Genomic DNA, 19,761 nt, shown 5'->3' with positions numbered 1-19,761 from the left:
ATCAACACAAGAATATGAAATGGTTGGTGCATATTGGAAGGAATTAAATTTGCAACATGTTTTCAGTACGATGGTATCTACAGTAAATACGAGGGGCGTGCAATAAGTAATGCCCCTGACCCATTTCCAGTTGTCTCATCCAGCTGAAATTTCGCATGTGCAATGATTTATACCTTTACAGGTTATGTGGTAAATTACAGCTCTGAACTAATTGTGGTTTCTGTTTTACAGGTATTTGAACTGAGTCAGGTGTGAAATGGAGCCTGTTGAATGTCGAGCAGTGATCCGGTTTTTGTATTTGAAAGGACGCACACCACAGGAGACTTTTGATGAAATGAAAGAAACTTATGGTGATAATAACCCATCATATGACCTTGTAAAACGCTGACATCGTGAATTGGAAGGAAGTATGTGGAAACAGCTCTCAGTCCTGGTCGCCCCCTTCTACCATTGATGAGGCATCTGTCCGTCAAGTTGAGGCTGCCATTTTGGAAGATCGGCGCATTACTATTTGCCAAATAGCCCAAGATGTCAAGATTAGAACAGGGTCTGTGGAAACTATCATTCATGACCATTTGCATATGCATAAGGTATCTGCCAGATGGATTCCCAGGTTGCTCACATCATTCCAGAAGCGAGAACGCGTCGAGTGCTCGAGGATGAATTTGGAGATGTGCCAAGAAGATGAGTCAGTTTTTCAAAAGACTGATTACACAGGATGAAACCTGGGTCCATCAGTATGATGCAGAGACCAAAGCCCAGTGAATGCAGTGGAAGCACTTTTTTTTTTTTTTTTTTTTTTTATTCAATTTTCACCCCAAACAAGGCACAGTGCCACTTTGAAGCAGGGGGCTACTATTAGGGAATTAATTAGCGGGGTCATTATGAAGGGAGAAGAGTAGAAAGATGTTTGTTAACATTACACTTGAACTTCTGCATATCATTGCAGTTGGGAAAGCAGAATCCCGGAAGGGAGTTCCAAAGACCCGCAGTTCTGGGGAAGAAACTATTGGAGTAAAAGGCTTTCTTGCACCTAGGGATCTCCACTGTAAAGGGATGAGACTTAGTAGCTTGTCGGGTTTGTCGGGGGTAGTTACGTCGGGGAGGTACAAGTGTTTGCAGTTCGTCAGAGCATTCACCATTAAAGTATTTGTAGAACAGGCAGAGGGATGCAACATCTCGTCGATGGGACAGAGGTTGAAGCCCAGATGACAGTTCAGGACCTATCAGGTTTGCGACTCTTTTTTGAACCCTGTCCAGGAGCGAGAGACAAGCAGCAGATGCACCAGCCCAGATGTGACAACAGTACTCCATACATGGGCGAATGGTTGCCTTATAGAGGTATAGGATACTGGCAGGCGTAAGTAGTTTTCTAGCACGGTAGAGGGAGCCAACCTTCCTTGCAGCAGCCTTGGCAATGCTCTCAATGTATCTATTCCAGTTCATATTCCCTGTAAACGTTAGGCCGAGGAGTTTAAAAGAAGTACTTTCAGGCAATGTGTTCTTGGCCATTGCTATTGGTGGTAGAGAAGGTTTCTTGTAGTTATTGAAGGAAACAAGCTTAGTCTTAGCAGCATTGAATGAGACCAACCATTTTTGTCCCCATTCCACTACGGATTGGAGGTCATCCTCTAGTGTTTCTGCCATTTTCTTGGATATGTGTTCATTTGTTTTCCCCTCATATCTGTTATAGAGAGTGGTGTCATCGGCAAATATACCCATCTCCGAAACAATATTATCAGGGAGGTCGTTTATGAATATCAGGAACAATAGAGGTCCAAGGATAGACCCCTGAGGCACTCCCGCATTTATGTCATATTGTTTGGATGTACGTCCGTCGAGGACAACTTTGATTTTTCTATTACTTAAGAAGGATTTAATTACGTTATGAATTCTTCCAGTGATTCCATATGATCTAATTTTCCTTAGAAGACCATCGTGCCATACCCTGTCAAAAGCCTTAGATATATCAAGGGCCACCGCTCTACCCTCCCCTGTTTTATCCAATGAACGGTATATACGTTCAGAAACTACAGTTAAGATATCTGCTGTTGAACGGGCTTGCCTGAATCCATATTGTTTATCAGTCAAGAGTTTAGCAGCTGTTAGGTGCTGGACTAGGGCTTTATTAACTAAGGACTCAAATATTTTGGCGAAAAGCGGGAGGAGGCTAATGGGGCGATAATTTAGTGGGTCAGTTCTTTCACCAGAATTCTTGAAGACTGGTACCACAGAGGCGGTTTTCCAGCAGTCGGGAAAACAAGATTCGTTAAGGCATTTATTGTAAAGTTTGGACAGAACTGGAGCAACCTCGGCAGAGCATTTTTTTAATAGCACAGCCGGGATGAGATCTGGTCCACATGCTTTAGAGGTGTCTAGGTTTTTTATAATAGCATGTACCTGAGAAGGGGTTATTTTCAAGTCGTCAAGTGTGGCGTCTGTTCGCAGAGGAAAATCAGGGAGTGAGTGGTGTACCGAGTTCAGTGTGGAGTTTGAGGCAAACCGACTGGCAAGCAGATTAGCCTTGTCAGTTGCCGTGCAAGCAACCTCATGATTGTTTGTTAGTGGGGGAATAATTGACTGTCCATTATTAACTACGCTGTTGTAGATTTTTCAAAAATCCCGGGTTCCTAATTTCTGTGCTTCGATGCGCTTTCTGGTGGTTTCAGAGTAATCTGACTTAGCTGTGTCTATCACTCTCTTACAATTATTTCTAGCTTCTATAAACTTCTGTTTATTTGAGCTGGACTTATGTCGGTTGAATCTGCGGAACGCATGCTGCCTTTGACAAATGGCAACTTGGACTCACCACCTCCAAAGAAAGCAAGGGTGCAGCCCTCCGCTGGCAAGGTCATGTTCACAGTCTTCTGGGACCAGGACGGAGTAGTGATGACAGATTTCCTGGCAAAGGGTACCACAATTACAGGAGCCTATTATGCTTCACTTTTGAGGAAATTAAGGGAAGCTATCAAAATCAAAAGGCGGGGCAAGATCAGCAAAGGTACCCTCCTCCTGCAGGACAATGCTCCACTCCACAACTCGCATGTCGCCAGATCAGAAGCACGGGCGTGTGGTTATGAAATCCTCACCCATCCTCCCTACTCTCCTGACCTTGTACCCTCTGACTTTCACCTCTTCCCAGCCATGAAGTTGTTTTTGAAAGGAAAGCGTTTCCCAGATGATGCAGCCTTGATTTCTGAAGTCACGTCATGGTTGAAGGATCAACCTGGGGTGTTCTACAAAAACGGTTTCCAGAGCTGCATCAAATGATCGGAGAAATGCATAACTCTGGGTGGTTCCTATATAGAGAAAGACTAATAACTGTGCCAAGTTTCGTTGCTCTACTGCTATGGGAAGTGGGTTAGGGGTATTACTTATTGCATGCCCCTCATATGATGTTATGATTAATGCAATGATTCTAGCTAAGATTAGGAAAAACAGACTCCTAATGACTTTGAGCCCAATTTAATATTTAAAGTAAATTTTATAGTATTTTTTTTTTTGCAAGTAAATAATTCAAAGTGTAGTATCTCTTATTTTATGGAGGAGGGATTCTTCTTGACTAGAGCAATTATTTGTTTGTGTTCCAATTCAGAATTTACTTTTTTTTTTAGGAGCTGGATTTCCCCATATTAAAAACCGAATATGTGTATAGCACTGATTTCACATTTGATTCAGTTAAAAAAAAATCATTCTTCAAATGCAAAAGTAGAGAAAAGAGTAGTAGAAATTTACTCAGAAGAAGATATATTAGCTGAGCATCTCTCCAAATTCACCTTGAATTGTTACACTGTTACTACATTTATTACTTTACTTGGATGTTTATTCCAAGGTCCAGGGATTCTGATTGAGAAAATGGTCCTCCTTTGGTTCTCTTGGAATCATTGATGAAATAGTTTTTTGTAGTGTCCACGTACACCTCTTTTGGGGATTTTATCTTCGACCTCCAAAATCAATAGAGATTAGACCATTCCTGTAATGATCCGGGTCACTGCTGATTTTGCGGTGGGAGTTTAGTTCTGTGCTGTTCTAGGAGGTCCACCATTCCAGGTTTTGCCTTCTCTCTTTAGGAAGGGATTAGTTTATTGCTAATCGCCTGAGGTGCTCTCACAGGGGAATGCCGACAGGGCTGCCAAGCCACTTTTTGCATTTTTGGGCACTGACTTCTCGACCCTGACATCATAATTCTTGGAGTGGGATAGAAGTAAATAACCACCTCTTCTGGTGCAGGAGTAAATAATAAGTCCTGCCGTATAACGACCATTGATGAGGCCAAAATGAGATCTTTACATAATCGTTGATGTTCAAAGGATAAAACATTAAGTTTTTTGAGGTGATTATCATAGGGTAGATCCGATAGATCTTGCACATTCTAGTAGCCAGTTTTTGAACTCTCCAGATGCTGGATATAATGTATAAGATATGGAGAAGATGGACACCATACTCTACAATATTTTTTTAAAATTCCAATTTCACCCCCATGCCACTTTGATGTGGGGGGTCTACTATCACGGGACATAAGTTGCAGGAATATTATGCAGGGAGTTGAGCAGTAAGATGTTTGTTCACATTACACTTGAACATCTGCATGTCAGTACAGTTGGGAAAACAGGAACCCAGAAGGGAGTTCCAGAATCTAACAGTTCTGGAGGAAGAAGCTATTAGAGTAGAAGGCCTTCTTACAACTCGGAATCTCTACTGTGTAAAGGTGGGATTTTACTGATTGCCGGGTTTGTCGGGGGTATTTACATTGAGGAGGTACAAGTGCTTGTAGTTCGTCAAAGCATCCACCATTAAAATACTTGTAGAACAGGCAGAGGGATGCTACATTTCGTCGATGGGACAGAGATTGAAGCTTGGATGACAGTTCAGGACCTATGAGGTTAGCGACTCTCTTTTGAACCCTGTCCAGGAGTGAAAAACTAGTAACAGATGCATCAGCTCAAATGTGACAACAGTACTCCATACATGAGCGAATGTGGCCTTGTAGAGGTACAGGATACTTTCAGGCGTAAGTAACTTTCTAGCACAGTAGAGAGTCCACTCTCCTCGCAGCGGCCCTGGTAATGTTCTCGATGTATCTGTTCCAACTCATGTTCCCTGTGAATGTTAAGCCGAGGAGTTTGAAAGAAGTACTTTCAGGTAATGTATCTTTAGCCATAGCTATTGGCGGTTGAGAAGGTGTCTTGTAATTATTGAAGGCAAAAAGCTTAGTCTTGACAGCATTGAATGTGACCGTTCATTTTTGACTCCATTCAACTCCAGATTGGAGGTCTTCTTTTAGTGTTTCTGCCATTTTCTAAGGAAATTAGTGAGAAATACTTCAGCGGTGAATTTACAAAAAGGATGTTGTATGAGAAATAGAATACTGTTAGCTTTGTTAGCAGCCTGAATGGGTTGTTTAGATGGCTTGAAGGATGTTAACCAGTAAGCCAAGATCTTCTGCCTCGTTCACCTCCTTGAGCGGAGCAATCTCATCATGGAAAGTAAGAGCCGAGTTGGAAGGAGAACCCACTACAATATGGCAACATTTATTGGCATCAAGGTCTAAGTCTTATTTAAAAACATTAGAGAAGCATGTTTCTCTTTAACAAATGGCATTTTCATAGTCTATTTATTTTTTCATAGAATATTTTGCCTCGATTTACCTTAGGTCTTTTCAGCAGTTCTGGGTTGATGCATCTACTATTAGCTTCTCCCTCTAAGAAAGGATCCAAAAAAGAGTCTCCAACCTCATAGATCTGCACTATCCACCAAACTTCAACCTCTGTCCCATCACCACAAAGTTACATCCCTGTGTCTATTTGACAAGCATTTTAATGGAATGGTCTCTAAAGAACTCGTATCACTTGTGCCTCAACAAGCAGCAAATCTCACCCCTTCATTGTACAGATCCATAAATGCCAGAAAGCCTTCTATTTTAATAGCTTCTTCCCTTGAACTGCTAGACTTTGGAATTACCTCCTGGTCTCCTGTTTCCCTAACTGTAGTGACATGCAGAAGTTTGAATATAATGTGAACAGACATCTTGTTGTTCAACTCCCTACATAGTGTCCCTGCTAATATGATCCCAAATAGCCCCTTATGCCCAAGTGATACTGTGCCTTGTTTGGGGTGAATAAAAATAAATAATAAACTAATGTAGAAATTATTTGTTTTATTTATTTTAAAGAAATAAAGTAAACTGGAAAAACTAGATTTTTTCTTTTCCTTTTTAGGGGGAGAAAGGGCCAATCTGTATGAATAGATGAAGCTCTACCCGATTAAGAGGAGCAATTTATAAGAAAAGATAGGGAGATTAAGATTAAAGTTATATTTGAACGTTATTACATTATCATGTCGATAAGGATGAGGGTAATTACAATAAGTGAAAGGGAAATGAAGTCGGGGGGGGGGACCTCTTTAAGCCATGGCATTTCAAACCTAAATGCTTCTCATCAGAGGAGAAAAGCAGCATTATACAACAGTAAAAGCAAGGAAGACAATACCGATTTTATATTCATTTAAAGTTAGAAATGAGAAAGCTTAAGGGGAGAAGTAATGAAAAAGGAGGGGAGTGAGAACATTAGAAATATTTCAAAGCTGAAGGAAGAAGAGTATTAATTAGGAAGGGTGTTGGGTAACGAGAATATTTAATGAGAGGAAATTTGCAGATTATAAGGAAAATAAGTAATAAAGACATTGGGGATGGAAAAGGATGGGGTTTAAGAGGAAGAGGAAAATATAATAAAGATGAAAAAATAAATGAATACAGAACTAAAAAAATTTAAAAAAAAAACATCCAACATGAAAATAAAAATAAAAAATGAAATTGGAAATGTAGAAAAAAAACATGCACACTCCTATTGCACCAGTTTCAAATAGGAAAAGAAGGAAAATGAGTACTCCAGATAATAGTTAATGATTTCATTCAATTAAATTCAATATTGCTGTAAAACGTCTTTTTTTTCTTTAAGTCCTTATTTCCATTTCTCTGGGCAATTCGGAGAGAGATTGCAGGTGTAGAATTATTCTAGGAGCTTGTTGAAAGTCTTTGGCTGATTTAAAAGATTACAAGTATATAGAACAGTTCTGGGATATTGGTGAGAAGATTCCGTCGGGGAAGACTGTATTTCCGTGTTTTGTTCACATAAAGAACACACTGTATGTAGTAGTAGTAGTCTGCGGGAAAACATCGTTCAGACAAATAGTAGGATGAAATATTCAGTAGAGTGGAGAATTCAAGTTCTGAATATGATGATAGCAACTTCTAAATTAGGGAAACGATCAAAATTATAATAATAATTGGCTTTTTGCTTAGATCCCAAGCGTCCAGTTGCAAAAAAAAAATCACTTTTTCTTTACATTTCCATAGTCTAATTCATATTTCAGATTTTGATATTTATTTATATTTTATGTCCTTTATTTTGCACTTTGGTATTAAAAAAGCAAGCTATGTCAATGATTGAACAAGTTCTCTTGATTTTGTTTAGAAAAATTATTTCAGTTTTGAAATGTTCAAGGACCTTATCAGTTTGTATGTACATGTTCTTAAGAAGTTTGACATTATTATTTTTTTTATAAAACGTTTTCTTTGGAGCAAAACTTGTTCTTGTTTTATTTTCCTCCTTTTTTCTCATTTTATTGGTATTAATCTCAGGGTAGAGTGGGTGAGGCGAGCAATGTCTGGCAAGGTGTAAATTAAGTTTGGGCTAAGTATTGTGCTTGGTGGCACATGGCTGAATAAAGAAATGTTCACATTTTAAAAAGCATCATATATGAATATTTAATATTCAAATTAAAACAAAAATGATGCAATTTTAAACTGGAATCGTTTTCACCCATTTATTTCTTCATATTTGTTCTCACTTCAGAATAAAAACAAATACATAAATTGCAGAAATGATTGTGAATGTTATTCTTAGTGTATCATTTTAAGGGCTAATCCTGTGTCTCATTCTGGGGTGCCTATTATATTGTAGATCCTCTCTGAAAATGTAAGTCGAATTTTCATTGAAATTAATATAATTCTATTTTTTTCTCTTTCTATATAGGCTCCAGTGATTAGTTGTGAACAATTCCCATGTCAAGAAAATGGCATCACAAAAGTCACGGGTTCTGTCATTGTTTCGTAAGATACTGCAATTGAGTCGAACCTGGGAAGCAATGTCTGGAAAAAGAGAAGATACTCTCATCGAAAGGGAATACATCTTTAATGAAGCACACAAGCTTTTTAAACAGAACAAAGAGGTAAAAATAAAATTACATTTTTTTATCATATTTTTTCCCCCTTATTCATAAAAGTGAGATAATTACATGAAAGGTGCTCGACTAAGCTTCAATTTCTGGCTCCTCCTCCTAAGACATTTACAGTAAGAACTCATTTTCTACCAATACTGAAAAAAACTTTACTTTCTTTGTCCATGTGTCATGGAATACACATGAACAGTTTCTTTCCAAGAACTTCATATCTGTGGCCTGGTGCTACCAGATCAGATTGTCTGAAGATATCATATTTCTGACCTAAAATGCACATAACATTGATATTTATTATTGCATTTTATTTTCTCTTTGCAAAACTCAATCATGTTCTGCAAAGCCAAAAAACAACAATTTTTCTCTGCAAAACAACCAAACTAAAACCATGAATAAATTTATGAAGATATAAAGAACTTGAAGAATAAAAAATCTTTCTTCCAAAATTACCAAATTCGGCGTTAAATAACCTGAAAAGGATTAGTATATGGTGAAATAAAACAAGCAAACTAAACACCATGAATAAATATACTGAAAAATAATCAACTTGGAGCATTCCATGAGCAGAGCTTCTTTCTCAGAAGTGCACGATTGTGGAACTCTCTTCTGTTCGCCTGTTTCCCACCTGACTACAACTTGGATGTCTTCAAATCCAACATAAACAAATTCCTGACAAACCGCCCCCTTAAGTAAGACACTCTATCAAATCTCCAATACTAATGATCACTACAATACTATCTCATTGATTACTGTACACGCAATAACCCTTATCCCTGAGTGGCCTCCGGGCCTTGATAAGTGGTGACCCCCATGTAAAAAAAAACCAAAAGACTTTTACCAAAATAAGTTAGCTCAAAAAGAGTTGATATGCTATAAAGAAAACAAGCAAACCTATCACATCTGTGGAAAATATTACCATGAAACTGCTTCCCTGCAGACAGTCGTCTTTTTTTTTTTTTTTTTTTTTTTTACAAAGGAGTCACCACTTATCAAGGCCCAAAGGCCACTCGAGGATAAGGGTTAATAAGTGTACAATATTCAATGGGGCAATGACATAGTAATTGTTAACAGTGGAAATTTGGAAAATTGGATTACTTAAAGGGAATGGCTCATCATGAATTTGTTTACGTTGGACTTGAAGATGACCATATTTTAGTCAGCCGGAAAGGAGACAACTGGCAGAGAGTTCCACAGGTGTGCAGTTCTAAGAAAAAAGCCCTGTTCGTGGAATCCACGTTCAGATTTAAGCACTCATAAAGAGTGGGAGAAACCATTGGTAGTGTTTTCAGCCAGACAAGCGTTTCTCATGAAAGTTTGACAAGGGGGGGGGACTACAGATTGGAGCTCAGATCAGCACTTGCCATGAAAACAACGATAAAGCAGAGACAGGCTCACAGGGAAGAGAAAAGGGCATCCTCCACCAGGCCACAAAGTTTATTTTGAACTCTATCTTCCAATTCAAAGGCATCTTGTATTAGAGGGAAATCGCCACTTAAACTTCCACTGCCTTAAGAGTCACACACATTCATAGGGAAATCTTTGGTAGTCAACCCTGAGGAAAAATAAGTTCTCAAGTCAATCTAAGGTTGTATGCAGCAACATTCTGTCAACTCAGATTATGGCACCAGGAAGATATGTTTTCTACTCCACTGATGATACAGAAATTACAGCTTTTCCTTTTATACTTACATTTTTTTACTCTTTTTCATCCTAAGCAAGACATATTGTCACTTGAAACGTAACGAGCTACCATTTGGGATCATGTCTCACAGGGGACTATGGGAAGTTGAACAGCGAGATGTTTGTTCACCTTACATTTAAACTTCAGCAGGTTAGTACAGTCTCAGAAGCAGGAAATGGGTGGAGATTTCAAAGTCTTGTAGTTTGAGGGGAAAAACACTATTAGAGTAGAAGCTTTCTGACATTTAGGGACCCCAACAGTGAAAGGGTGGGATTTTGCTACTTGTCGGGGGTATGTCTTGGAGGCACAAGTGCTATGAGTTTTTCAGAGCATATTCCATTAAAGTAGTCGTAAAACAGGCGTAGGGATGCAACATTGTAGCAGATTTATTCCTTCATAATTCGCAATCTGGGTGCAACTCTGTAGTTTTCAAAACTAAGAGATTTCAATAAGTAGGAAACATAAAATTCAGTAGGAATTGCTTCCTCCCCCAAATGAGAAGGATCACGTTTTCCTTTCCTGTTCTATTTTATGTTTTGTTTACCAAAACAAAGCATATCGTCACTGAAGTGTAAGGAGTTACAGTGATAGGGGCCAGATTCATAGGCAGAACAACCTAAGAGGTAGGGAGTTCATCAGCAAGATGTTTGTAAACATTACATTTAAATTTCTGTATGTTGGTACAGTCAGCAAAAAGAGTAAGAAGGGAATTCCTAAGGTAAGTGATCCAAAGGAATAAGTTATTTGTAGAAAATCTTCCAGCATCTAAGGACGTCTACAGTGAAAGTGTAGGATTTAGCAGCTAGTTGGATGTGTTGTGATATTTTCGCTTAAAAAGTATGGTAAGTTCATTTGGAGCACATTCTGCAGAAGTACTTATAAAACAAGTAGAGGGATGCAACTCTGTGGCGATGTGACAGAAGTTGGAGCTTGGCAGACAGTGTGTCTTGCAATATTTTTGATATAGTAATGGCGTATGATTGAAGAAAATTGAAAGGTTCTATTTATAGACACTTGCGATAAGAACTGACCAATCAAATGGAGCCATGTTCTGCTAGGAACCAATCAGAAACCAGAATTGCTCCATAAAAATATTGGATCTTTTAGAATTCCTGCACATAATTTTTCATATTCACACGAGAAAGATCTTTGCCTGCAAAATTTTAAAGTCCAAGACTTATGCAGATCAACTACCGACCAAAAACTCTTTTTTATCTTCAGAACTTGTAGATTAGCTACCCATCGGAAACCCTTCTGAAATTAAACATGGCTTTCAATTCAGAAGTGTGAAACCGATTAGGTCAGGAATTCTTTTTTGCACTCGGTCTAAGGGTGAGAGGCTAGTGATTGGTGCACCAATCATGATGCATGTGGTTTTGTAAACATTTAGGATATTGGCAGGTGTGAGACATTTGTAGCAGCCACTACAAACAAGCAGATGACTTCTCACAACTTTGAGATTTGAAATCTATTTCTCTGGCTTGTCCAATCACAAGTCAGCTCTCTATCACGTGACAGAGTATATAAAAGGCGAAACCTGAAATTATTAACCCTTTTCAAATCCTGACCCTGCCTGGGTGCAGACTTCACCTGGGTACAACGAGCTAGCTATATCCCTCTTCAAACTCCTAATTGCTTCCACATGCTATAAACGAACATTCTATCTTCACACAAGAGCCTCTTTCTTTCTCCTTCAACAGACCTGATGTATATCTTATTGTCGTATATTTAATCTTCGTTCCCACACAACAAACTCTTCATGACTGCTATAAATACACGAACAATGAACTCGTCAAACTAATACATTTCTATCTGTGACTCTTTTACTAACACGTTTCTCCCTTGTACTCTGCTAAACGCCACTAACGAGAGTACCAAATAAAATTCATTAATGTAGAATGAAACTTCCATTTTGTTGTTGTCTCATTTCAATATCTGGTGAACCTGACGTGATATGAACACGCAACCTCATTTCTATACATTTACTAGCCTGATAGAGGGAGTTTACCTTTTTTGCAGTAGCCTTGGCAACATTTATGTACTTAGTCCATTTAAACATTGGAATCTTGAGAATGGTGCTATCAGAAATGATAATCAGTGATTTCAAAGGTTCTGTATTGTTACAGGAATGGAGTTTGTCTTGGGAGCAATGAATGTGACCTTCCGTTTTTGGACCCATTCTAATGCAGATGAGGCATTTTTTGTTTTTATGATTCATTGCCTTTGATGCGTAGGCATTCGATTTTTTAGAAAAACAGCATTGTGTTATCAGCAAATACACCAATCTTAGATGCAATTGCATTGGTGAGGTCATTAATGAAGATCTGGAATTATATAAGTCTAAATGTTAACACCTGGAGCATTGTGCTCCTCATCTTACCCCCAGAAGCAAGTATTTCAGTATAACTTGCTAAGCAACACAAGTCACCACACAACTAAATAATTGACCCTTGAACAGAGGTTTTTTTTTACATGGGAGTCACCACTTATTAAGGCCTGAAGACCACTCAGGGATAAGGGTTATTGCATGTACAGTAATCAATGAGATAGTATTGTAATAATCATTAGTATTGGGGTTTTGATAGAGTGTCTTACTTAAGGGGGTGGTTTGTCAGGAGTTTGTTTATGTTGGACTTGAAGACGTCCAAGTTGTAGTCAGGTGGGAAACAGGCAAGCGGCAGAGTTCCACTGGCGTGCAGTTCTAAGAAAGAAGCTTTGCTCATGGAATCTACGTTTGGATTCAAGCACAGATAAAGAGTGGGGAAAATTATTGACAGTAGTTTCAGCCAGACGGGTGTTTCTCGTGAAAGATTGGCGAGGAGGGGGAGACGAGTTTTTTTTTGTTTTCATTCATGTGGCAAAGATCTTCAAAGTATTGGTAGATGCGTGAAAAAGATCTGTTTGATTTTTTTTTTATATATATGCTTTAATGGATGATGTCATCCCTTTGTGACTTAATCTATCGTGCACGGGAACAGACAAGATTCATAAAGTTTGTAAAGTATATACAGATTTAAATAATTTAACATGGTCTTTTTTTTACTTCTGAAAAGAGATGTTCTAAAATGGTAATATTTCCTACTTAGTCATTAGATGAGATGAGGCCAAACAAAACCCACATAGTTTTAGTGGAATATATAAATATGACCTCCTTAGGAGAATCTACATAGGTGAATTTTCATTGATACAAAATGTGAAGTTCCTAGGTCTTATAGACAAAATCTAGTTATTGGACATATATATGAGACTTATGTTTGGATTACGGTTTGGAAGTTTTGAGATGAAGATTGATAATTTGCATCATTTTCACTTTGGCTGTTATTTTTGCATTTCAGCCAATTTAAGCCCTGACCTTCTTCAGGTGTGTCTTTGTAAAACTTGGGAATCCGTACGGAATTTCAAACAGGATCCTCTATTTAATTTAGAATGAGAGCAATATACTCATATCAATTAAATAAAGCGTTCCATTCGAAATTTTGTATGAATTTCTGAGTTCAAAATAAAGAGTCCAGATTTCAACAAAATGTATCAAAAGTTGGAAATTACATTGGTAGAAATGTGAAAAATAGCCATCAAGTTGAGAACAGTAGTCAAAATAATCTAAATAATATATTTATTTTTTTAATATCTTATATGTTATTATATTATATAGTATATTTTAATATTTAATATTTTATATTTGTTGGCTATTGGACTTGTTATACACATAAATAGCATCCAAGATGAGAACAGTAGTCAAAATAATGTATTTATCTGTATATGTAATATTTGTAGACTATTAGACTTGTTACATATTCGTTAACCAATAATGATATATTGTGTACCGTGTGTCTATGTGTGACTTATACATGTATAAAGTATGCAGTACATTGTCATAAGCCGAGTAAATAAAGACGTGTTACATATCAATGTGTTGTGCATGTTTGTACACATACAATAAACAGGATATGAGATAGTTCGCTTTACACGGGCCGCTAACTACAACCCACGGACGTTCCTTGACAACATATAATGATATATATTATAAACTATATATAATATATATAAACAGGCATACCTTAGTTGGGTTTCTATTGTCACCACTTCTTGCTGTTAATTCCTCCTTATCTTGTAGGCACTAAAATTAAGGACCTTCCAATATCAGATGGCATGCAAATCAACACAGACATTTTATTTTGGTCTTCAAACACATGCATGTCTGGTTAAGCTGCAAGCCGCCAGGTAATTTTTTAACGACCCAAATTTTACAGACACCCATTGATTACATGCTCAGAATGTTCATCACTCACTTCCCAACTCTCTTTGTCTCGCTATCTATATAATCCTGTTTATTTGTTTTCTAAAACTGACTTTTTTCAATATTAGACAATTATGTCATTCTTTGTTGACATCCGAATCAGGCCATGTTTGTCATTGTTTATTTATTCCAGACATTCTTTTTTTTTTACTTTATTTATATTTATTTAAATTCCTCATTGTTAGCTGTGTTAATTGCATATTTACTTAGTTTACCTTATTCGTTCGCTACCGTAGGGTCCCATTATATAAAAAATATAGGAACATAAAGTTTGGTACAAAATAATCTCCTTTAGCACAAAAGGTGGTTTTTCTTTTCGTATAAAACTGATTTCATTGAGATTTAAAGAATTTTTCCTCAACCTTATACATAGTATATTATTTAAAATACATAGTATATTATTTAAAATACATAGTATATTATTTAAAATACATAGTATATTTGCTGATGATACAATGCTCTATAACATGTATGAGGGAAGGACAGATGTCCATAAATCCAAGACAATGGCTGAATCCTTAAAAAATGACCTCCAGGAGGTCATTGAATGGGGACGTAAATGGATGGTGACAGTTAATGCAACTAAGCTGCTCTCCTTTTATAATTACAAGAAGCTTCTTCAACCACTGATATCCATGACAAATAACTCTTATCTGAGAATTCTTCCTTCAAAATCCTCATTCGCAGGAAATATGAAATGGAATAAATACATTCAGCCATTGCAAAGGCTGCTGCAAAGAAGGTGGGCTCGCTCTATCGTGCTAGAAAACTGCTCACACTTGAGAATATCCTGCACCTCTATAAGGCCACAATTCGCACATGTATGAAGTATTGTTGCCACATCTGGGCTGATGCAGTCGCTCTCTCTTGGATGGAGTCCAGAAAAGGGTCTTCAATCTAATACGTCCCACTCTGTCAACTAGGCTCCAACCGCTGTCCCATCAATGCGATGTTGCATCCCTGTGTCTGTTTTACAAGTGTTTTAATGGAACGTGCTCTGATAAACTCATTACACTTGTGCCCTCTCGACATACATATCCCTGACAGACCCACTTGGCAACAAAATCACACCCCTTCACTGTTGAGGTCCCTAAATGTCAGAAAGTTTTCTACACAAATAGCTTCCTTCCTAGAACAGCAAAACTTTGGCATTCTCTTCCTGCTACCTGCTTCCCAAACTACTGATATGAAGAAGTTTAAATGTAACGTAAACCAACATCTTAACCTTTCTTGTCCCAATTAGTAGCCCCTTACGTCCAAGTGACAATGTGTCTCGTTTGGGGTGAAGGTGAGTAAAAGTTAAATAAATACGGCATAATCACACTGACACACTGGTTCCAATAAGATCGGCGAAGTTAAGCATTTTTGAGCTTGGTCAGTACTAAAATGGTTGACCATTTGGGAATACTAAGTGTTGTATGTGGTTGCGACTTATCTTGGCATTGTTTTCAATTGTTTTGGACTTCTTGGCATTAGAATCAAACAATGCTGACTCAAGATAAGTGATTAGAGATAGTGCAATCCTTGCGCCACAATTCAGCATGTGTCATTTATCATCTTTCCAAGATGATGAGGTGGTTTTCATCATTCCGACAGATGAACATCTATCCATACACTTAAAATAAATTAGGTTTCGCAAAAATCGATGTACTATATCATTTTATTTTCATGGTAATTCACATCGTAAATAGCATAGTATATTTGAACAACTGGTGTAAGAAAAAAAATTAATACCCTTTTTAAAATTATTCAATAATACTGAATAAAATTTTTTAGATAATGATAAATAAATTTCATACTGTTATTTTTATAATACGTTATCATGAAGTTTTCATTCAGAAAAAGAAGAAATTCTAGACTCCAAAGTTTATTTATCTTTCATTGACAATGTTGACACGATAAAAGATAAATCGCAAATAAAGACGATTTCACCCTCAAAATTTCGGCTGTTGGAAAGTTTCAAATTGTCAAACATCATTAAATATTTTTTTTAACAATACATGATGATATCTATATTAGCATCTCTACTATTATGTAAAAGTCACTGTGTGTGAGAGTTCATTCCTCATAGGTTGCGGTCCTGGATATGACCTTAAACTATATCCGATGGTGAGGGCCCCAGCTTGCAGGCCTTAGGGAGTGTGTAGCCACCCTTTAATTGCCATTGCTCCCAGGTCCACTCTGACCCAGAGTGGTAGCACCTGTTAGGGTCCCAACTATGGGTTAAATAGAATATGACTTAAAAAACAAATATACTATATTAAAAAAATCGTTCTTCAAAATCACCAGATTCGGCATTAAATAACCTGAAAAGGGTTGATATGCCGTAAAACAAAACAACCAACCTCATAGGTTGCGAAACAGCTAAGCCTATCTTTTGCAAATTTCCAACAAAGCTAATTTATATGTTTGGCAGTGTTCTTAGATAGGTTTTTGTAGAGAAATTCATCCTATAAGTATCGAAAACCGAAAAATCTGATCTTAAAAATACTCTTTTTTTTTTCTCTTATAGATAAAAAATAATTTTTACAAGAGAATGTTTTACGTTATGTCGACCAAGGGAAATAATTTTGGGGGGTAATTTAAAGTATTCCCCTGTAAAAATTTTTATCTATAAGAGAAGAAAAACTATTAAGATTGCCAAGCCCAAATATTAGCTGACGTAAACAAACACAGGCACAATTTGATGAACAACATTATCATTATTATTTCTGTATTTTCTTTTACGAATTAATCGACTGGGTAAATTGTTCCCTGTAATATATAATAACCAGGAGAGAATTGATTCTATAATGATACATACGCAATCTGTATAAATTAAAATATTGTGGTTAAGCATATTGTACGGCCGAGCAACGACGGGCAGCCAGCTAGTACTAAAATAACAAAGAATATATTGTGCATGTTTACTAATATTACATTTTTAAAAAAATTCTTTTTCACCCCTAAACAAGGTATATTGCCAGTTGGATGTAAGGGACTTCTATTTGGGATAATGTCTAGCACGGGACTGTGGGAAGTTTAGCAGTGAAATGGATGTTCACATTATATTTAAACTTCTGTACGGTAGTACAGTACGGGAAGCAGTAAAAAGGGAGGGAATAACAAAGTCTAACAGTCTGAGGGGAGAAACCATTAGAGTAGACAAGCTTTCGGTTTCTAGAGACCTCAACACTGAAGGGGTGGGATTTTGCTGCTTGTCAGGTTAGTTGGGAGCATGTGTGTCAAGAGGCACTAGTGCTATGAAGTTATGAAAGCATATTCCATTAGAGTACTTGTAAAACGGGCACACAGTTGCAGCATGGTGGTAATGGGGCAGAGGTTGGAACTTAGTGGATAGTACAGGATCTATTAGATTTGAGAATGTTATTTTTGACCTCTCTAAGAGTGAGAGATTAGTGGTAGATGCACTAACCCAGATGTGGCAACAATACTCTATGTATGAGTGAATTGTGGCTTCATAAAGGTATAGGATACTCTCAGGTATGAGTAGCATGGTAGAGGGAACTTGTGTTCTTTACAGCAGCCTTGACAATGTTCTCAATGTATTCATGATATTAAGTAAAAAAAAAATCAAAAGTGAATTAGCTTATCTCACTTGTTCTGTGGGACATTTAGAAACATTTTTCACGGCCTTATGATTCCAGAGAACCCTGGTTTTGGTCTAAAGTATAACTAAAGACATAATATTCATACAAATGTTCAAATTATTTTTAAAACCCATCACAAAATTAAAATTGTTCTGAGCACATCAGTTCTGTATGTTTTAATTGAACACTGTTGTCCATTATAACAATGTTTTTTTGTTTGAAATATATAATAGTCTGTTCTAAAGCATTTATGGGAGAATCCGAAAATGTCTTAGTATTGTGAATTCGTAATGGGACGGATATTACCACTAATTTCTATTTGGGAGGAAATTAAATACGATTATTTGGTACAAGGGAGATAATTAGAAATTTTATTCAAGGGGAATAATTCTAACATCACTTGCAAGTGTTGATAAGAACTTACAATTTTAAATATTCATATATTCTACGTTATTCGTTTTTACTTACAAAACGGTTACAGTGTCTCGTAATTTCATTAGATTTAAGATTCCTCCGTCAGAATATCAGGAGCGTAAACTTGGATCACTTAACAAAATTGTTTGCGATTTTATAAAATACGTTTACACACCATAAAACCAACATTTGACAAAGATCAAGGGAGATAATTCTTGGTAACGGATAAAATGTCTTCTTTTTTTTTGTTGTTGTTTTTTTTTTTTTAAATGTATTTTACTGTCATGATTCAAATTAAACGAATTTTACCTACCCGACGTTGTCAGAGATTATATTTTCCAATTTTGTTTCGCTTTTATCATACTCTTTTTTTGTTTTTTAATTTGTATCTTTTTTTTTTACTTAATTATTATTTCGAAAAATAGTATCTTGGAAGTAAAATATAATTATTATATTATTGTTTGTTTATTAATTTAATATTTATATACAGCATAATCACGTTGACACATCTGTTCCTGTTAGATCACTGAAGTTAAGCAACGTTGAGCCTGTTCAGTACTAAAATGGGTGACCGTTTGGGAATTCCAGGTACTGTAGGTGTAGGTGTTCTGTTTTTCTTGCCTGGACTACTACTTGCCACTGAACTCAAGCAGTGCCGATTTAGGAGAGGTGTGGTTGGAGTTTGTGCATTCTTTGCCTCACAATTACACGCACAACCACTCTTACAGGAGGTACCCATTGTATTTCAAGACTGAATGGAGGTATTTATTAATTTAACAAAGTCAGTAAACCTTTCAACCTTTCATACATGCTAGCATCTTATATCTCTATGAAGCCACCATTTGTTAATGTGTGGAGTATTGTTGCCGTATCTAGGCTGGTACACAAACCATGAATCTCTCTCTCTCTCTCTCTCTGTCTCTCTCTCTCTCTCTCTCTCTCTCTCTCTCTCGGACAGGATACAAAAGAAGCCAGGTACGACCAATGATGGAGTACTGTTGCCACATCTGGGCAGGAGCTGCTAGAAGCTGCTTATCCTGCTTTGACAGAGTTCAAAATAGACTTCATAGCTTAGTTTTGTGTGAAATTTGCAAAAGATCAGCTCAGCCATTTCAGAACCCATGAGGAAGGAACTCACACACACACACACACACACACACACACACACACACACGCACACACACACACACAGTGGCTTTTATATAATAATAAAGATTTCCTATTCAAATAAAGCCATTCATCATCATCAGTTCCAAATCTTTACATATTGACATGTATTGAATGGCTTTAAGAAATTGAATTACTGACCTACCTCTAGTTGGGTCTTTATCTTTCTTTCTCTCAAACCGTTTATAACTTATACTGACTCATATGAAAATCCTACTGAGTAAATTATGTAATAATAATTAAAGTGTGGAGAACACTGGGGCCTTAGGGAAGTTTTTGCTACGTAAATCCAAAGTAATACCAATGGCTATTGCCAGTGAGAAATCAAAGATAAGTGGCTGTTGTGATAACATGAAGTCATCTGTGATGGTTGTCGA

The 19,761-nt window shown here is 37.0% G+C and overlaps 1 protein-coding gene and 1 pseudogene across 6 annotated transcripts in view; both read left to right on the top strand.

The window, feature by feature from the left end:
* Positions 1–19,761, top strand: part of LOC145292168 (LYR motif-containing protein 1-like) — a 659,461-nt gene that overhangs the window by 337,720 nt on the left and 301,980 nt on the right. For all 6 annotated transcript variants that reach the window (XM_080138378.1, XM_080138381.1, XM_080138382.1 and 3 more), the window contains exon 2: positions 8,034–8,229. In XM_080138378.1, the coding sequence (XP_079994504.1) occupies positions 8,074–8,229 (156 nt within the window). In that variant the 5' untranslated portion in view covers positions 8,034–8,073. The remainder of the gene's footprint in view (positions 1–8,033; positions 8,230–19,761) is intronic.
* Positions 18,700–18,817, top strand: LOC145292421 (5S ribosomal RNA; annotated as a pseudogene).

The sequence above is a fragment of the Euprymna scolopes genome, chromosome 13 (assembly GCF_053919585.1).
Source record: "Euprymna scolopes isolate OS-2025 chromosome 13, ASM5391958v1, whole genome shotgun sequence".
NCBI classification, from domain to species: domain Eukaryota; kingdom Metazoa; phylum Mollusca; class Cephalopoda; order Sepiida; family Sepiolidae; genus Euprymna; species Euprymna scolopes.
This window is presented reverse-complemented; position numbering and strand designations above follow the sequence as displayed.